This window comes from Anomaloglossus baeobatrachus, chromosome 7 (assembly GCF_048569485.1).
Source record: "Anomaloglossus baeobatrachus isolate aAnoBae1 chromosome 7, aAnoBae1.hap1, whole genome shotgun sequence".
In the NCBI taxonomy this organism is placed as follows: Eukaryota; Metazoa; Chordata; class Amphibia; order Anura; family Aromobatidae; genus Anomaloglossus; species Anomaloglossus baeobatrachus.
In genome coordinates, this window is record NC_134359.1 from 48,899,792 (window position 1) to 48,913,524 (window position 13,733).

The 13,733-nt window shown below is 44.9% G+C and overlaps 1 protein-coding gene across 3 annotated transcripts in view; it reads right to left on the reverse strand.

The window, feature by feature from the left end:
• The window catches only part of COBLL1 (cordon-bleu WH2 repeat protein like 1), a 204,525-nt gene that overhangs the window by 37,536 nt on the left and 153,256 nt on the right, over positions 1-13,733 (reverse strand). For all 3 annotated transcript variants that reach the window (XM_075317272.1, XM_075317271.1, XM_075317270.1), the window contains exons 7-10: positions 12,980-13,068; positions 11,334-11,576; positions 9,601-9,772; positions 5,150-5,218 (exon numbers count right to left, since the gene is read on the reverse strand). In XM_075317272.1, coding sequence (XP_075173387.1) covers positions 5,150-5,218; positions 9,601-9,772; positions 11,334-11,576; positions 12,980-13,068 — 573 coding nt within the window. The remainder of the gene's footprint in view (positions 1-5,149; positions 5,219-9,600; positions 9,773-11,333; positions 11,577-12,979; positions 13,069-13,733) is intronic.

Genomic DNA, 13,733 nt, shown 5'->3' on the forward strand with positions numbered 1-13,733 from the left:
GCTTGATGTCATCCATGTAGAGTAGGTGGCTGATGATGCTTCCACTCTTGAACTTGTATCCATAGCCAGACTCTGTTATTATCTGACTGAGGGGATTTAAGCCTATGCAGAACAGCAATGGGGATAGTGCATCACCTTGGTATATGCCACATTTGATTGACACTTGTGCTAGTTGTCTTGAGTTGACTTCCAGTGTTGTCCTCCATAGCCCCATTGAGTTGATGAGGAAGGTTCTTAATTTCCTATTGACATTGTAGAGAGCCAAGCATTCACAGATCCATGTGTGTGGCATTGAGTCATAGGCTTTCCTATAGTCAATCCAGGCTGTGCTGAGATTGGTCTGTCTGGATCTTGAGTCTTGAGCGACTGCTCTATCCACTAGCAGCTGGTGCTTAGAACCTCTGGTGTTGTTCCCAATGCCTTTCTGAGCTGGATTCATGTACCGATTCATATGGCTCTGTAGCTTGGTGGCGCCATGTTTTCTAATGAAGAACTACTTACATTTTTAAAGAAATTTTTGGATAGTATGAAGTTGTCATATCTAGTATTTTTAATTATCTCACGATGAGACACTATATATGTGTGTCTCATCGTGTGTGTATGTATATGTATATATATATATATATATATATATATATATATATATATATATATATATATATATATATATATATATATATATATATATATATATATATATATATATATATATATATATATATATATATTATATATATATATATTATATATATATATATATACACATATATATACACACACACACAAATATATAATAAAATATACATAAGTTGTGTTATTAAATAAAACACAGAAAATAAAAAAAATATATATATGTGTATATATTTTTTTTATTTTCTATTTTTTATCTAATAACACAACTTGTGTATTTATTTTATTAAATATTATATATATATATATATATATATATATATATATATATATATATATATACTAGAAGGTGGCCCGATTCTACGCATCGGGTATTCTAGAATTTACGTATTGTGTAGTTCATGTATGATTTTTGTTATATATATATATATATATATATATAACAAAAATCATACATGAACTACACAATACGTAAATTCTAGAATACCCGATGCGTAGAATCGGGCCACCTTCTAGTATATATATATATATATATATATATATATATATATATATATATATATATATATATATATATATATATATAATATTTAATAAAATAAATACACAAGTTGTGTTATATATATATATATATATATATAGAGAGATGTTGTTGTCTGTAGTTACCAAGTGTTTGTGTAGGGCGCTGTACATGTTCTGGGTGTTGTCTGGGTGTGACGGGGGGTGAGAGCGGTGTTGTATGTGTGTTGCGTTGTTTGTGGAGCGCTGTGTGTCTGTAGCGTTGTGTGTGTGTTGCGCGGTTTGTGTGTGTGTGGTGTGTTTTGGGGGGAGGTATGTTTTGAGCAATGTGTGTGTTGTGCGGTATGTGCGTATATTTGTGTGTGCCGCGGTGTTTGTGTGTTGGGTGTTGTGTGTGTGCAGCGTTGTCTGTGTGTGTGGGTGTCTGTGTAGGGCAGTTGTTTGTGGTTCCCAGTGTGTGTGTGTGTGTGTGTGGTGTGTTGTGCAGTGCGCGCGTGTGTGTGTGTGTGTGTGTGTGTGTGTGTGTGTGCATCAGCCTCTCTTCTCTCAGCCTACCTCTCCCAGCCTCCCTCAGCATCAGCCTCCCTCTCCCAGCCTCCCCAGCATCAGCCTCCGCCAGCATCAGCCTCTCTCCTTCCAGCCTCCTCCAGCATCAGCCTCCCTCTCCCAGCCTTCCCCAGGTTCAGCCTCTCTCCTCCCAGCCTCCGTCCTCCCAGCCTTCCCCAGCATCAGCTTTCCCCTCCCAGCCTCCCTCAGCATCAGCCTTCCCCAGCATCAGCCTCTCTCCTCCCAGCCTCAGCCTCTCTCCTTCCAGCCTCCTCCAGCATCAGCCTCTCTCCTTCCAGCTTCCCTCAGCATCAGCCTCCCCTTCCCAGCCTTCCCCAGGATCAGCCTCTCTCCTCCCAGCCTCCTTCCTCCCAGCCTCCTTCCTCCCAGCCTCCCTCAGTATCAGCCTTCTGCTCCCAGTCTCCCCCAGCATCAGCCTCCCTATGCATCAGCCTCCACCAGCATCAGCCTCTCTCCTTCCAGCCTCTCTCCTTCCAGCCTCCCCCAGCATCAGCCTCCCCTTCCCAGCCTTCCCCAGGATCAGCCTCTCTCCTCCCAGCCTCCTTCCTCCCAGCCTCCCTCTCCCAGCCTCCCTCAGCATCAGCCTTCCGCTCCCAGTCTCCCCCAGCATCAGCCTCCCCAAGCATCAGCCTCCACCAGCATCAGCCTCTCTCCTTCCAGCCTCCCCCAGCATCAGCCTCTCTCCTTCCGGCCTCCCTCAGCATCAGCCTCCCGTTCCCAGCCTTCCCCAGGATCAGCCTCTCTCCTCCCAGCCTCCTTCCTCCCAGCCTCCCTCAGCATCAGCCTTCCTCTCCCAGTCTCCCCCAGCATCAGCCTCCCCAAGCATCAGCCTCCACCTGCATTAGCCTCTCTCCTTCCAGCCTCCCCCAGCATCAGCCTCCCCATGCATCAGCCTCCACCATCAGCCTCTCTCCTTCCAGCCTCTCTCCTTCCAGCCTCCCCCAGCATCAGCCTCCCCTTCCCAGCCTTCCCCAGGATCAGCCTCTCTCCTCCCAGCCTCCTTCCTCCCAGCCTCCCTCTCCCAGCCTCCCTCAGCATCAGCCTTCCGCTCCCAGCCTCCCCAAGCATCAGCCTCCACCAGCATCAGCCTCCCTCGTCCCAGCCTCCCCCTCCCAGCCTCCCCCAGCATCAGCCTCTCTCCTCCCAGCCTTCCCCATGATCAGCCTCTCTGCTCCCAGCCTCCTTCAGCACGCCGTGCTCCTCTGCCGCCACTCACACACCCGATCGCATCCACTCACACACACCCGATCGCATCCACTCACACACACCCGATCGCATCCCCTCACACCCCCGATCGCATCCACTCACACACACCCGATCGCATCCACTCACACACACCCGATCGCATCCACTCACACACACCCGATCGCATCCACTCACACACACCCGATCGCATCCACTCACACACACAGACACTGACGATATCGCACATACGCGCTTATACTCACAACATCCGGGGATATCACATGCTTCTGGCCATGTGATCCTCCGGCAGGTCCTGGAAGATCACAACAGCCAGTATCGCCGCCGAGAAGCAAGCGATATCCCAGGATGTTGTGAGTATGTGGATGCGATGTGATGTGTGTGTGTGTGTGAGTGAGTGTGATCTGATTTGTGTGTGCTGTTATGTGTGTGTGCTGTTATGTGTCTGTATTTTCCGGCGCTGCAGGACCTTGATGTGTGGATGCGATGTGATGTGTGTGTGAGGTGTGTGTGAGAGTGAGTGTGAGCCGGTGTACACTGGTAACTATGATACACATCGGGTAACTAAGGGACCTTAGTTACCCGATGTGTATAATGGTTACCAGCGTTCACGGTCTCCGTGAAGATCCCAGCATCGCAAGGTTATGTCTGGCGCTGCTGGGATCCTGACGGAGCCGGTGTAGAAGCAAGCGATATCCCAGCATGTTGTGATGTGTGAGGTGTGTGTGAGAGTGAGTGTGAGAGTGAGTGTGATCTGATGTGTGTGTGTGTACTCACCTGGGAATCGGGGCTCCGTGTCAGTTGGGCCAGAGCGAGCGAGCGTGCATTGCGTGAGGGGGGTGGGGCCTGCAGAGAGCCGGGGCGAGAGGCCAATCCGTGTGGGGGGGCGGGGCCATGGCGAGCCCAGCGGCCAATCAGCTTTGTGTCACCGTAAGGACACAATTTCGGAGCATGACAGACAGACAGACAGACAGACAGACAGACAGAATAAGGCAATTATATATATAGATAGAGATATATATATATATATAGATTATATATATATATAGATTATATATATATATATATATATATATATATATATATATATATATATATATATATATATATATATATATATATATATATATATATATATATATTGTATATATAATATATATATTTTATTTTCTATTTTTATTTTACTAATATGTATTTAAAAATAATCTGTATCCTCACAATAATGTGAATTTTCCTTTTGGCGCAGAAGGGTAGAGCTTCAGTGAGGGTCACTTGGGGCCACCAAGGCAGAAAGAGAATTAACACATTGCAGTTTCTAACACAATGAGTGGATATATTATACTTTTACACCTTCTAAGGTTCCCTACTGGTTATTAAAAAAAAAAAAAAAAAAAGTAAAAAGAAAACCAACTTACCTGTCTGACCCTAGCTTAATCCTAATTATTCAACAATATTAAGTTTTTACCTGCTAAAAATATGACTTAACTGCATTTCCCATAAATACCAGCAGGTGTCGCTACAGCTGTGCATAAACCGTGATAGGCAAACAATGAAGCAGTTTTACCGATGAAGAAAGTTTCAGCACAAAACTTATCTTACAGGTTTTTTTAAAAAACAGTAAACTCAAAAAAAATTTTCATTTCACTTTTATAATGTGCCTAAAATTTAAGCACAAAAGTAATTAAAACAAACATCCCTACAAAACGTTACAAGCTTTTTACCAATGCCCCCCCTAGTGGTTAGGAATCATAATGTCCACACTGAAAACTGTACTATCAGCTGGTAACACTGTCATTGTCTGTAGGGAAGGTTATTATTATTACTACTACAGTATTTTTAATATATATATATATATATTTTTTTTTTTATATATATATATATATATATATATATATATATATATATATATATATATATATATATATATATATATATATATATATATATATATATATATATATATATATATATATATATACACACACACACACACACACACACACATACATACACATATATACATACATTTTTTTATTTTTTTTTTATAAAAGGTTCGGATTGATGTAGTTTATCTCATTTTAGGCTCACGTCTACAGATGCAGATTTCCTGTAGATTTTCATCAAAATCCACGGGTGAATTTATACCGGGTGTCTACGACTAGCACCGAAGTAACTCAGAGTCCTAAAATCAGAAGACCTATTTAAAAAAGTGGAAAAAACCACAGTATACCTGGGGACGTCTCGTGAAGATTGTGATCATCATCAGAGGCGATCTCGTAGTTTATTTCTTCTGAAGCCCCTGTCAGAAATAAAATTCTTGTTAAAACTATTATTTATCACATGTGACTGAAGTAGCACCATAGAATATTGGCCTAAACCTATCTCTCCCCTATGCTTTACACTGCAGCCCTGCATACTTGCGCAAACAAACTGGGGACAGTTACATAGGAACTCAATTCCCTTGGGAGTTGTGTTTAGGAGGAATTTGGAGAACAAAAGGAAACAAATTCAGACACATCTCCATGTAGATTTGCCCTTAGTCGGAATTAAAGGGCTATAAGGCAATAGGTAGTAACCACTGAGCCACAATATAATCACAAGCCCAAAATTAAATCAGCCCTCCATACAGTGACTCCATGCTGGGCTTGTGCATATATTCTGTAGCCAATCTGATCAGACTGAGCCGCAGTATAAAGCATTATGGAAGGATTCCAGCAACAACAGAATATTGTATTGTACAGCTAAAAAATCCACCTGCCACACACCGCTTCCTAATTGCTCCACATAGACAAAAGATAAGTGGTGCGAGATCACCACTTCATTGAAGAAAAAAAAAAAATAATGTTGGGAGTAGAGCTGATCGAACACCTAAAAAACCGGGGCCGGGGGATCACTGACAGACTTAAAAAAAAGTCCGATTTGCTCCGGAATCCGGTGCCCATATAAGTCAATGGGGACCGGAATCCAGAGATTAAAAACGTTTGTGGAGAAGATGGGGGCTAGGAGCGTGCGCGGTGTACTCACTGACATGGCGGCACACTCCTTCCGGGTCACGTTTTACTCTTCCGGAGCCGACAATTCAAAATTTATTGTTTTGCCCGCCCACCGGCGTGTGTCATTGGTTGCAGTTAGACACACCCCCACCCTGAGTGGCAGCATGGCAGCTGACTGCAACCAATCACAGGCGACAGGATGGTTGCTGGGCGGGGAAAGCAGTGTATCCGTCGCAAGTGTGACTCTGGCTTTTTTTTTTTATTTAAATAAATAAAATTAAAAAACCCAACGTGCGGTCCCCCTAATTTTAATCCCCAGCCATGATAATGCCAGCCGGGGGCTGGTATATTCTCAGTCCGCAGCCGCCCGGTATTGCCGCATCTATTAGATGTGGCAATCCCGGTACATTACCAGCTCTTCCCAGAGGCGTGATGCGGTGCCAGTCGGGGTAATAGGTTTGTGACCGCACGGGCGTCTGTGAGATACCCACATCACAAACCTGAAAATGAATGTAAATAAACACAGAGAAAAAATCCTTTATTTAGAATAAAGTACAAACACGTCCTCGTTCACCACTTTATTACACTTTATTACTCTCAACACCCCTCCAACTCCGGTGTAATCCACACATCCCACGGCGACACATCCGGCTCTGCTACATCTCACACAGCAAGCAGCCGTAAAGCACGGCTGCCCGCTCTGAGTGTAGACACTGACTGAGCAGAGGCTGTGACAGGCTGGGCTGTGACATTGTCTCCTCCGCAGCTCCAGCCCCTCCCCTCCTCAGTGCCGGCCCGCCCCCCGCAGCACAGGTCCGCTCTCAATGACCTCTAGCAGGGACACTCGCATGACACTCGGCTCTGCTGTACTGGCAGCGTGAGCCGTGTGTCATGTAAGGGAATCACACCGGTGCACGCGGAGACAGACAGCGAAGGAGAGTGCTCCCCCTCTTCTCTGCTCCTGTGATGCGATTGCAAGATCGCATCACAGTCGCATGACCATCGGCTGACACCCACAGCAGAGGGTCATTTGCATATCGCTTCCGATGCTGTCACATCGGAAGCGGTATGCAAGTGTACAAGAGCCCTCAGAAGTGTGCGGGTGATGATATGTCAGACTCATGCGGGTCTGCCATGACATCACCTGGCACCGCCTGCCACTGTCTGAACATGAGCGTGCATGTACCTAGAAACACATGCACGCTCCTGTCAGATGTGTGTGCGGCTGTGCTGCGATGTCAGACTTGTTGGAGTCCCTCGCTGTGACTGCTGCCTAAGATAAAACCGCATGCGTTTTTTTTTATTATTTAAATAAATAATTAAAAAAAAAAAAAACGACGTGCGGTCCCCCCTATTTTCATTCCCAGTCATGATAACGCCGGCTGGGGGCTGGTATATCCTCAGCCCGCAGCCGCCCGGTATAGCCGCATCTATTAGATGTGTCAATTCCGGTGCGATATCGGCTCATCTTGATTGCCCTGGTGCGGTGGCAATCAAGGTAATAGCAGGGGTTAATAACAGCGCATGGCTGCTATTAAACCTCAGGTTTGTGATTACACAGACGTCTGTGAGATACCCGCATCACAAACCTGTAAATTACAGTAAATAAACAAGACACAGGGAAATCTTTTATTTGGAATATAATACAAATGCAGCCTCCTCCTTCACCACTTTATTATCCCAACACAGCCCTGCAGCTCCAGCGTAATCCACACGAGATCCAGCAGAGACACATCCAGCTCTGCTACATGTCAGAGTGAGCAGCCACAGAGCACGGCTGCCCGCTCTGAGTGCAGCGTAGTACTGACCGCGATAAGCGATGACTGCACGGCAGAGCTGTCACAGGCTGGGGGCGCGTCAGCCAGGAACCAATCACAGCTGAGAGGACGGCCGGTGAGCGGGGAAAAGACGGAAAGCTGTGTGATTGTGTGCACAGCAGAGGAAGTGAAAGCACGACCGGGAAGCAGTGTGCCGCCATGACACAGAGTCTCGGTAAGTATGAAACGCTAATTTATTTCTGATTTTCTTCATTTTTATTAATTGCCGAATCCGGATCGTGCACGCAGAATTCCGCGCCAGGGTGCGGCACAGATATAGCGCTGAAACCACGCGGATCCGGACTTTTATAGTCTGGGTACGCTCAGCACTAGTTGGGAGATATGCTATAAATGTCTATAGGTGGCCACCTAGTGGTAGTTAACTGAACTGCAATTAGATGTGTATTGAATTTGTAGAGGGAGAATTGGCTGTGAGGTAAGGGTAAGCATCATTGATGGGTAAGCGTGCGCGACACTGCTCAATACTCCATCAAGCATTGGGGTGCTCGGAACGCGCGGTGCTCGAATGAGTATCGTGGGTGCTGGAGCTAAGTGCTCGACTCCCCATAGTGTTACCTGCCCAGACACAACACTCGTTCACCACAGTCTCCATCATCCGCGTGCAGCAGGGGGCAGACATTGCCCAGCAACCTGTCTTACGTCTTCCCGGCCACCTCTGTTCCGGAAAATAAATCTCTCTCTTTTCCAAAAAGAGGACTCGAGTGGAACTAACTGCACAGTTACTTTGGCTGGGGGGAATATTTGGACTGCGCACACGGAACAGAAGTTGCCAGCTGCGCGCGGATGATAGAGACTGTTGTCGCCAAGAAGACGGAACGGAGGGTGCCAGGCAATCTCTGCTGCACGCGGATGATGGGGACTGTGGTCGCCGGTAAGATGGAACAGAGGTTGTCAGGCAATCTCTGCTGCACGCGGGTGATGGGGACTGTGGTGGCCGGTAAGATGGAACGGAGGGTGCCAGGCAATCTCTGCTGCACGCGGGTGATGGGGACTGTGGTGGCCGGTAAGACGGAACGGAGGGTGCCCGGCAATCTCTGCTGCACACGGATGATGGGGACTGTGGTCGCCGGTAAGATGGAACGGAGGGTGCCAGGCAATCTCAGCTGCACGCGGGTGATGGGGACTGTGGTGGCCAGTAAGATGGAACAGAGGTTGTCAGGCAATCTCTGCTGCACGCGGGTGATGGGGACTGTGGTGGCCGGTAAGATGGAACCGAGGGTGCCAGCCAATCTCTGCTGCACGCGGGTGATGGGGACTGTGGTGGCCGGTATGACGGAATGGAGGGTGCCAGGCAATCTCAGCTGCACGCGGGTGATGGGGACTGTGGTCGCCGGTAAGATGGAACGGAGGGTGCCAGGCAATCTCTGCTGCACGCGGGTGATGGGGACTGTGGTGGCCGGTAAGATGGAACGGAGGGTGCCAGGCAATCTCTGCTGCACGCGGGTGATGGGGACTGTGGTGGCCGGTATGACGGAATGGAGGGTGCCGGGCAATCTCAGCTGCACGCGGGTGATGGGGACTGTGGTCGCCGGTAAGATGGAACGGAGGGTGCCAGGCAATCTCAGCTGCACGCGGGTGATGGGGACTGTGGTGGCCGGGGGCTGTGTCAGGGCAGGTAACAGAACGGTGACTGGGGAAAGATATGCTCTAGTCCTCCATTGACTCCTGTTGTGCTCGGTACTCGAGTCCAGCATTTCTGAGAGTCTGACCCACTCGATTTGAGTACGAAGACATTTTGCTCTCGCTCATCGCTCGTGAGCACATCTGGACACACAGGAAGTGTCTGGACTTTAGTAAGTGGGGACTGAAGTTTTACTTTGTCAAGTTGGATATAAAATAAAGTCAATTACCGATGGCGTTACCGTTCTCATCAGTGACGTCTGACGGGGATACTGCAGGGGGTGATGGCGGCAGCGGGGCTTTCCTCTTTGTCCTCCTCAGAGAAGAATTAAAGGCTGATGATGATGATGTCCCGCCGTGCTGGAAGGAGCCGGTTCTGGACCTGTCAAATCTGGCCGATGCCTGGAAAGAAGGTAACCATAGGATTAGATGCTGCATCTTATAATGTGGATTGTCCCATTACATGAGGTAAAGATGGCGGCTCCGAGTGGTATACTGTCTTTACTGACTAATTATCTTAACTGTAATGTTTCACACTTGAGGAAAACAATATGTTTCACAGTCTACACTTTGCGGAATACTGGAATGAAGGGGTTAATCCGCACTGCTGTTGAAAAAATGACAGAAGATAAAATGATCCTAAGTGTGATTTAATGTCAACGCGTTACTTAGTACAGATCCCGCCTATATGGGGACAATCACAGGAATAGTATTACTATGATGGTCCTGATTCAGTGACGATAACAAGCAACCGTCACTAGAAGAGTGTACGAAACCATAGATACCTAAGCTGCAATGCCCTGCACATGAGGTAAGCGACATGGCTAATCAGGAGAACTACACTACATTTCTAATTAGAGCGATTTGCTAATATTGTTAATTATTATTGTTACACCTAATACATATTGGGACAGGATATTGGAGATGGGAATACTCCTTTAAGTTAGCTTTTGCTGACACAAAGTTATGCTACTGTATTTGGAAACTTTAAGTTATAAGGTGAGATGAGGGGTGGATGTAAATTGAAACTGAATTGTGTGTTGAAAAAAATAAAGCAAAATATAAATATGGAAATATATATCAATAAATATAGTTTATTATACCAATTTCTAAATTTGCTCTCTCTCTCTCTATATATATATATATATATATATATATATATATATATATATATGCTGTAACCGTCTCTTTCCCCGTCTGTCCGTCTCTTTCCCCGTCTGTCCGTCTCTTTCCCCGTCTGCCCGTCTCTTTCCCCGTCTGCCCGTCTCTTTCCCCGTCTGCCCGTCTCTTTCCCCGTCTGCCCGTCTCTTTCCCCGTCTGCCCGTCTCTTTCCCCGTCTGCCCGTCTCTTTCCCCGTCTGCCCGTCTCTTTCCCCGTCTGCCCGTCTCTTTCCCCGTCTGCCCGTCTCTTTCCCCGTCTGCCCGTCTCTTTCCCCGTCGGTCCGTCTCTTTCCCCGTCGGTCCGTCTCTTTCCCCGTCTGTCCGTCTCTTTCCCCGTCTGTCCGTCTCTTTCCCCGTCTGTCCGTCTCTTTCCCAGTCTGTCCGTCTCTTTCCCCCGTCTGTCCGTCTCTTTCCCAGTCTGTCCGTCTCTTTCCCCGTCTGCCTCTTACTCTGTCTGTGCCTATGTCTGTCTGTCTCTTTCTGTCTCTCTCTATCCGTCTTCTCACCGACATCTTATTACCTCACACATAAGCTTCTTATACTAACAATTTCCTTTGTTCCTACAGCAACCAATCAGAGCTGCTATGAATAACCTATAGCTTGCAGCTCCATTGTCTTTAACGGAGGCAGGTTTTTTGGAGAGTAACTAAAGCGCGGGGCTACATTTTCCCTTCAAAACAGTCTACGACGTTCCCTATCCCTTTGTATATCTGCATATTATTCTTAGAAATATATGAACAAGTAACCATTAAAGTACAGTATGTATATATATATACACACATACACATGTATATGTGACTTGCCTTTTCTGAATACTCATTGCTGACAGATTTGACCACGCAGGATGAGGTTCGGATCTGCCCCCGGTGTATTTCGTTGGCACTGTTGTGCGGCGGGTGCATGGGCGGCAGCGGGGCTCTCCGTTTCTTTGGTACATCAGAAGGCATTGTGTTGGAGTCATAAGACTTGGAGACTGTATTCGCTCTCATCATTATGTGTTGTTGCCTTGGTTTGTTGAGCAGTGGTGTGGCGGGAGCACTAGAGGTCTGTGCGGAATACAAGAAAAATGAGAAAGAAAATAAAGTGTTAATTGGAGGAATTCGTAAAAATGTAACATCACCCTCTAGAACACGCAATGCCAATAAGTCAGTTCTGTTGAAATCAGAACAAAAGCTCATAGGAGAAAATGAACAATCAGTAATCATCTGGTAATTTACAAAATTTTCAGTTATTTTTGACCACCAAAATGTTACTTCTAATGCTGACATCCAATACTTTGGATCAACTAATATACAAGAGAAAGGCAAGGCAATTTCACTTGGAAGAAAGAACGCCTTCTGCTACTATTGACTACCTCCTATTCCTCCTGACTTGTTTTGTGCCATTTCTCGGTTATTCCTCCAGAAAATGTACAAGTATTTTCCAATTGTTACCTTTCCACATTTGTTTCAGCAGCATGGATAGAATCAGATTGTGTATCTGCACCGTATCAACAGTGAAAGTGATCATTTATTCATACATTTTCAGGTTGGATCACAGAGGCAAGAGCACAGCCCAAAGATCGCAAGAGAAATGCTTCAAAATTGTCACTTCATGCACAAAAGAAAAACAAAAAAATAACAAAAAAAAACATATCAGGAAAGAAGAAAAGTTGTCTGATCCAGATTCCATCTGATAGACTTAGCTCCGATCCAGGCATTAATAATTAAACCAGTAGATACTTTATTCAATAGCTAGTGGACAGTGAGGGGGCTTTTCTGTCATCAGCCTTCTTCCCCAACATTTTATATATTATAATATATTATGATGTATGTACGTATCCATCTATATAAAAGCGCACTCTCATGAAATGAAAAAAAATAAAAAAAAAAAAGATTTAATTGTCATAAACAAAAATGTAACAAAGAATATTATCACAATATTGATCCCTCAAGGTGAATGCTGTAAGCAGCAAACGAAAATTCAATAATTGTTTGGGTTTTTATTTGCTAGCTTGCTTCCAAACTACAGCCGATTGTGTAAGATAAATAAAAAATAAATAAATAAAAAAAAGCCTCGCGCACGGGAAATTGAAACAAAAATATTCTGGTTCTCAGACGATAGCACAAAAAGTGTTTTTTATTTGGTAAAAGTAGCATCGTTCCAACCATAGAATGAAGTTATACTGTTATTTATACTTTCCAAGTGAATGATTTCTTAATAATAAAATATTATTTAATTTATTATTATTATTATTATTATTAATAATAAATTACATAATAATTTATTAATATTAATTTAATTATATAATTATATATTTAATTATTAATTTAATAATAATAATAATAATAATAATAAATAATAATAAAAAAAAAAAGCAATGGTGTTTTGTTTTTCCCACCTCAAAGACAAATTGTTTTTTGTTTTTCCATGCAATATAAAATAAATTAGATTTTGCCAGAAATCTTACCTGATCACGTTTCTTTTTAGTACTTCTGCGGAAAAAGTTGAAGAAGCCTTTTTCATCGTTCTGTTTTGTATCTACGTTCAGACAAGATTCTGTAAGAATGAATGGACAATATGACATCTACAAATGTAGCAGAGCTGAATTAACCGCTCAGTTATTTGGCGCTGTATCGTACACCGTTGAGCAGGTTTTATCTATGTTAGTGGGGGTGTGGCCGTGCAGGCGATTGTGCCGCAAATAAATATGAAGATCTTGCGGAAAGTCTTAAAGGGTTTAAGGTCAGTGCACAGAATCAGAAGTCACCGCACGACTGGTTATGCAAACCATGAAGAATGGTGTACACGTCCTGATTTCAGAGAGGTCTACTGCGTATGACCAGAAGTGCGGGATCATCATGCGCACTGACCCTAAACCTGGCGTGTGAAGTGGTGACAATAGAGACAGGTAAGCGTGTCACCGCTGATGAAGCCGGGCAATGGGCATTGAATAGCATCTTAGTACACCCCTGTGGGCTAACATGCTAAGAGGGCGGACTAGTCGAGGGAACCAACGCCCCTGTGACTAGTCCCTGCACTCATTAGCATATTATAAAGGATCTTTAGAAATACTTTTTCTAAAGATCTCTTTATCTATGCTAGTGTATACAGGAATTAGCAATATGCACCCAGAACTGCTTGTGGTCCTGGGGGCATAGTGCACCTGACAGGTTCCCTTTAAAAAAAATATAACATAGAAGACGGCTGCTAATCAGGATGGA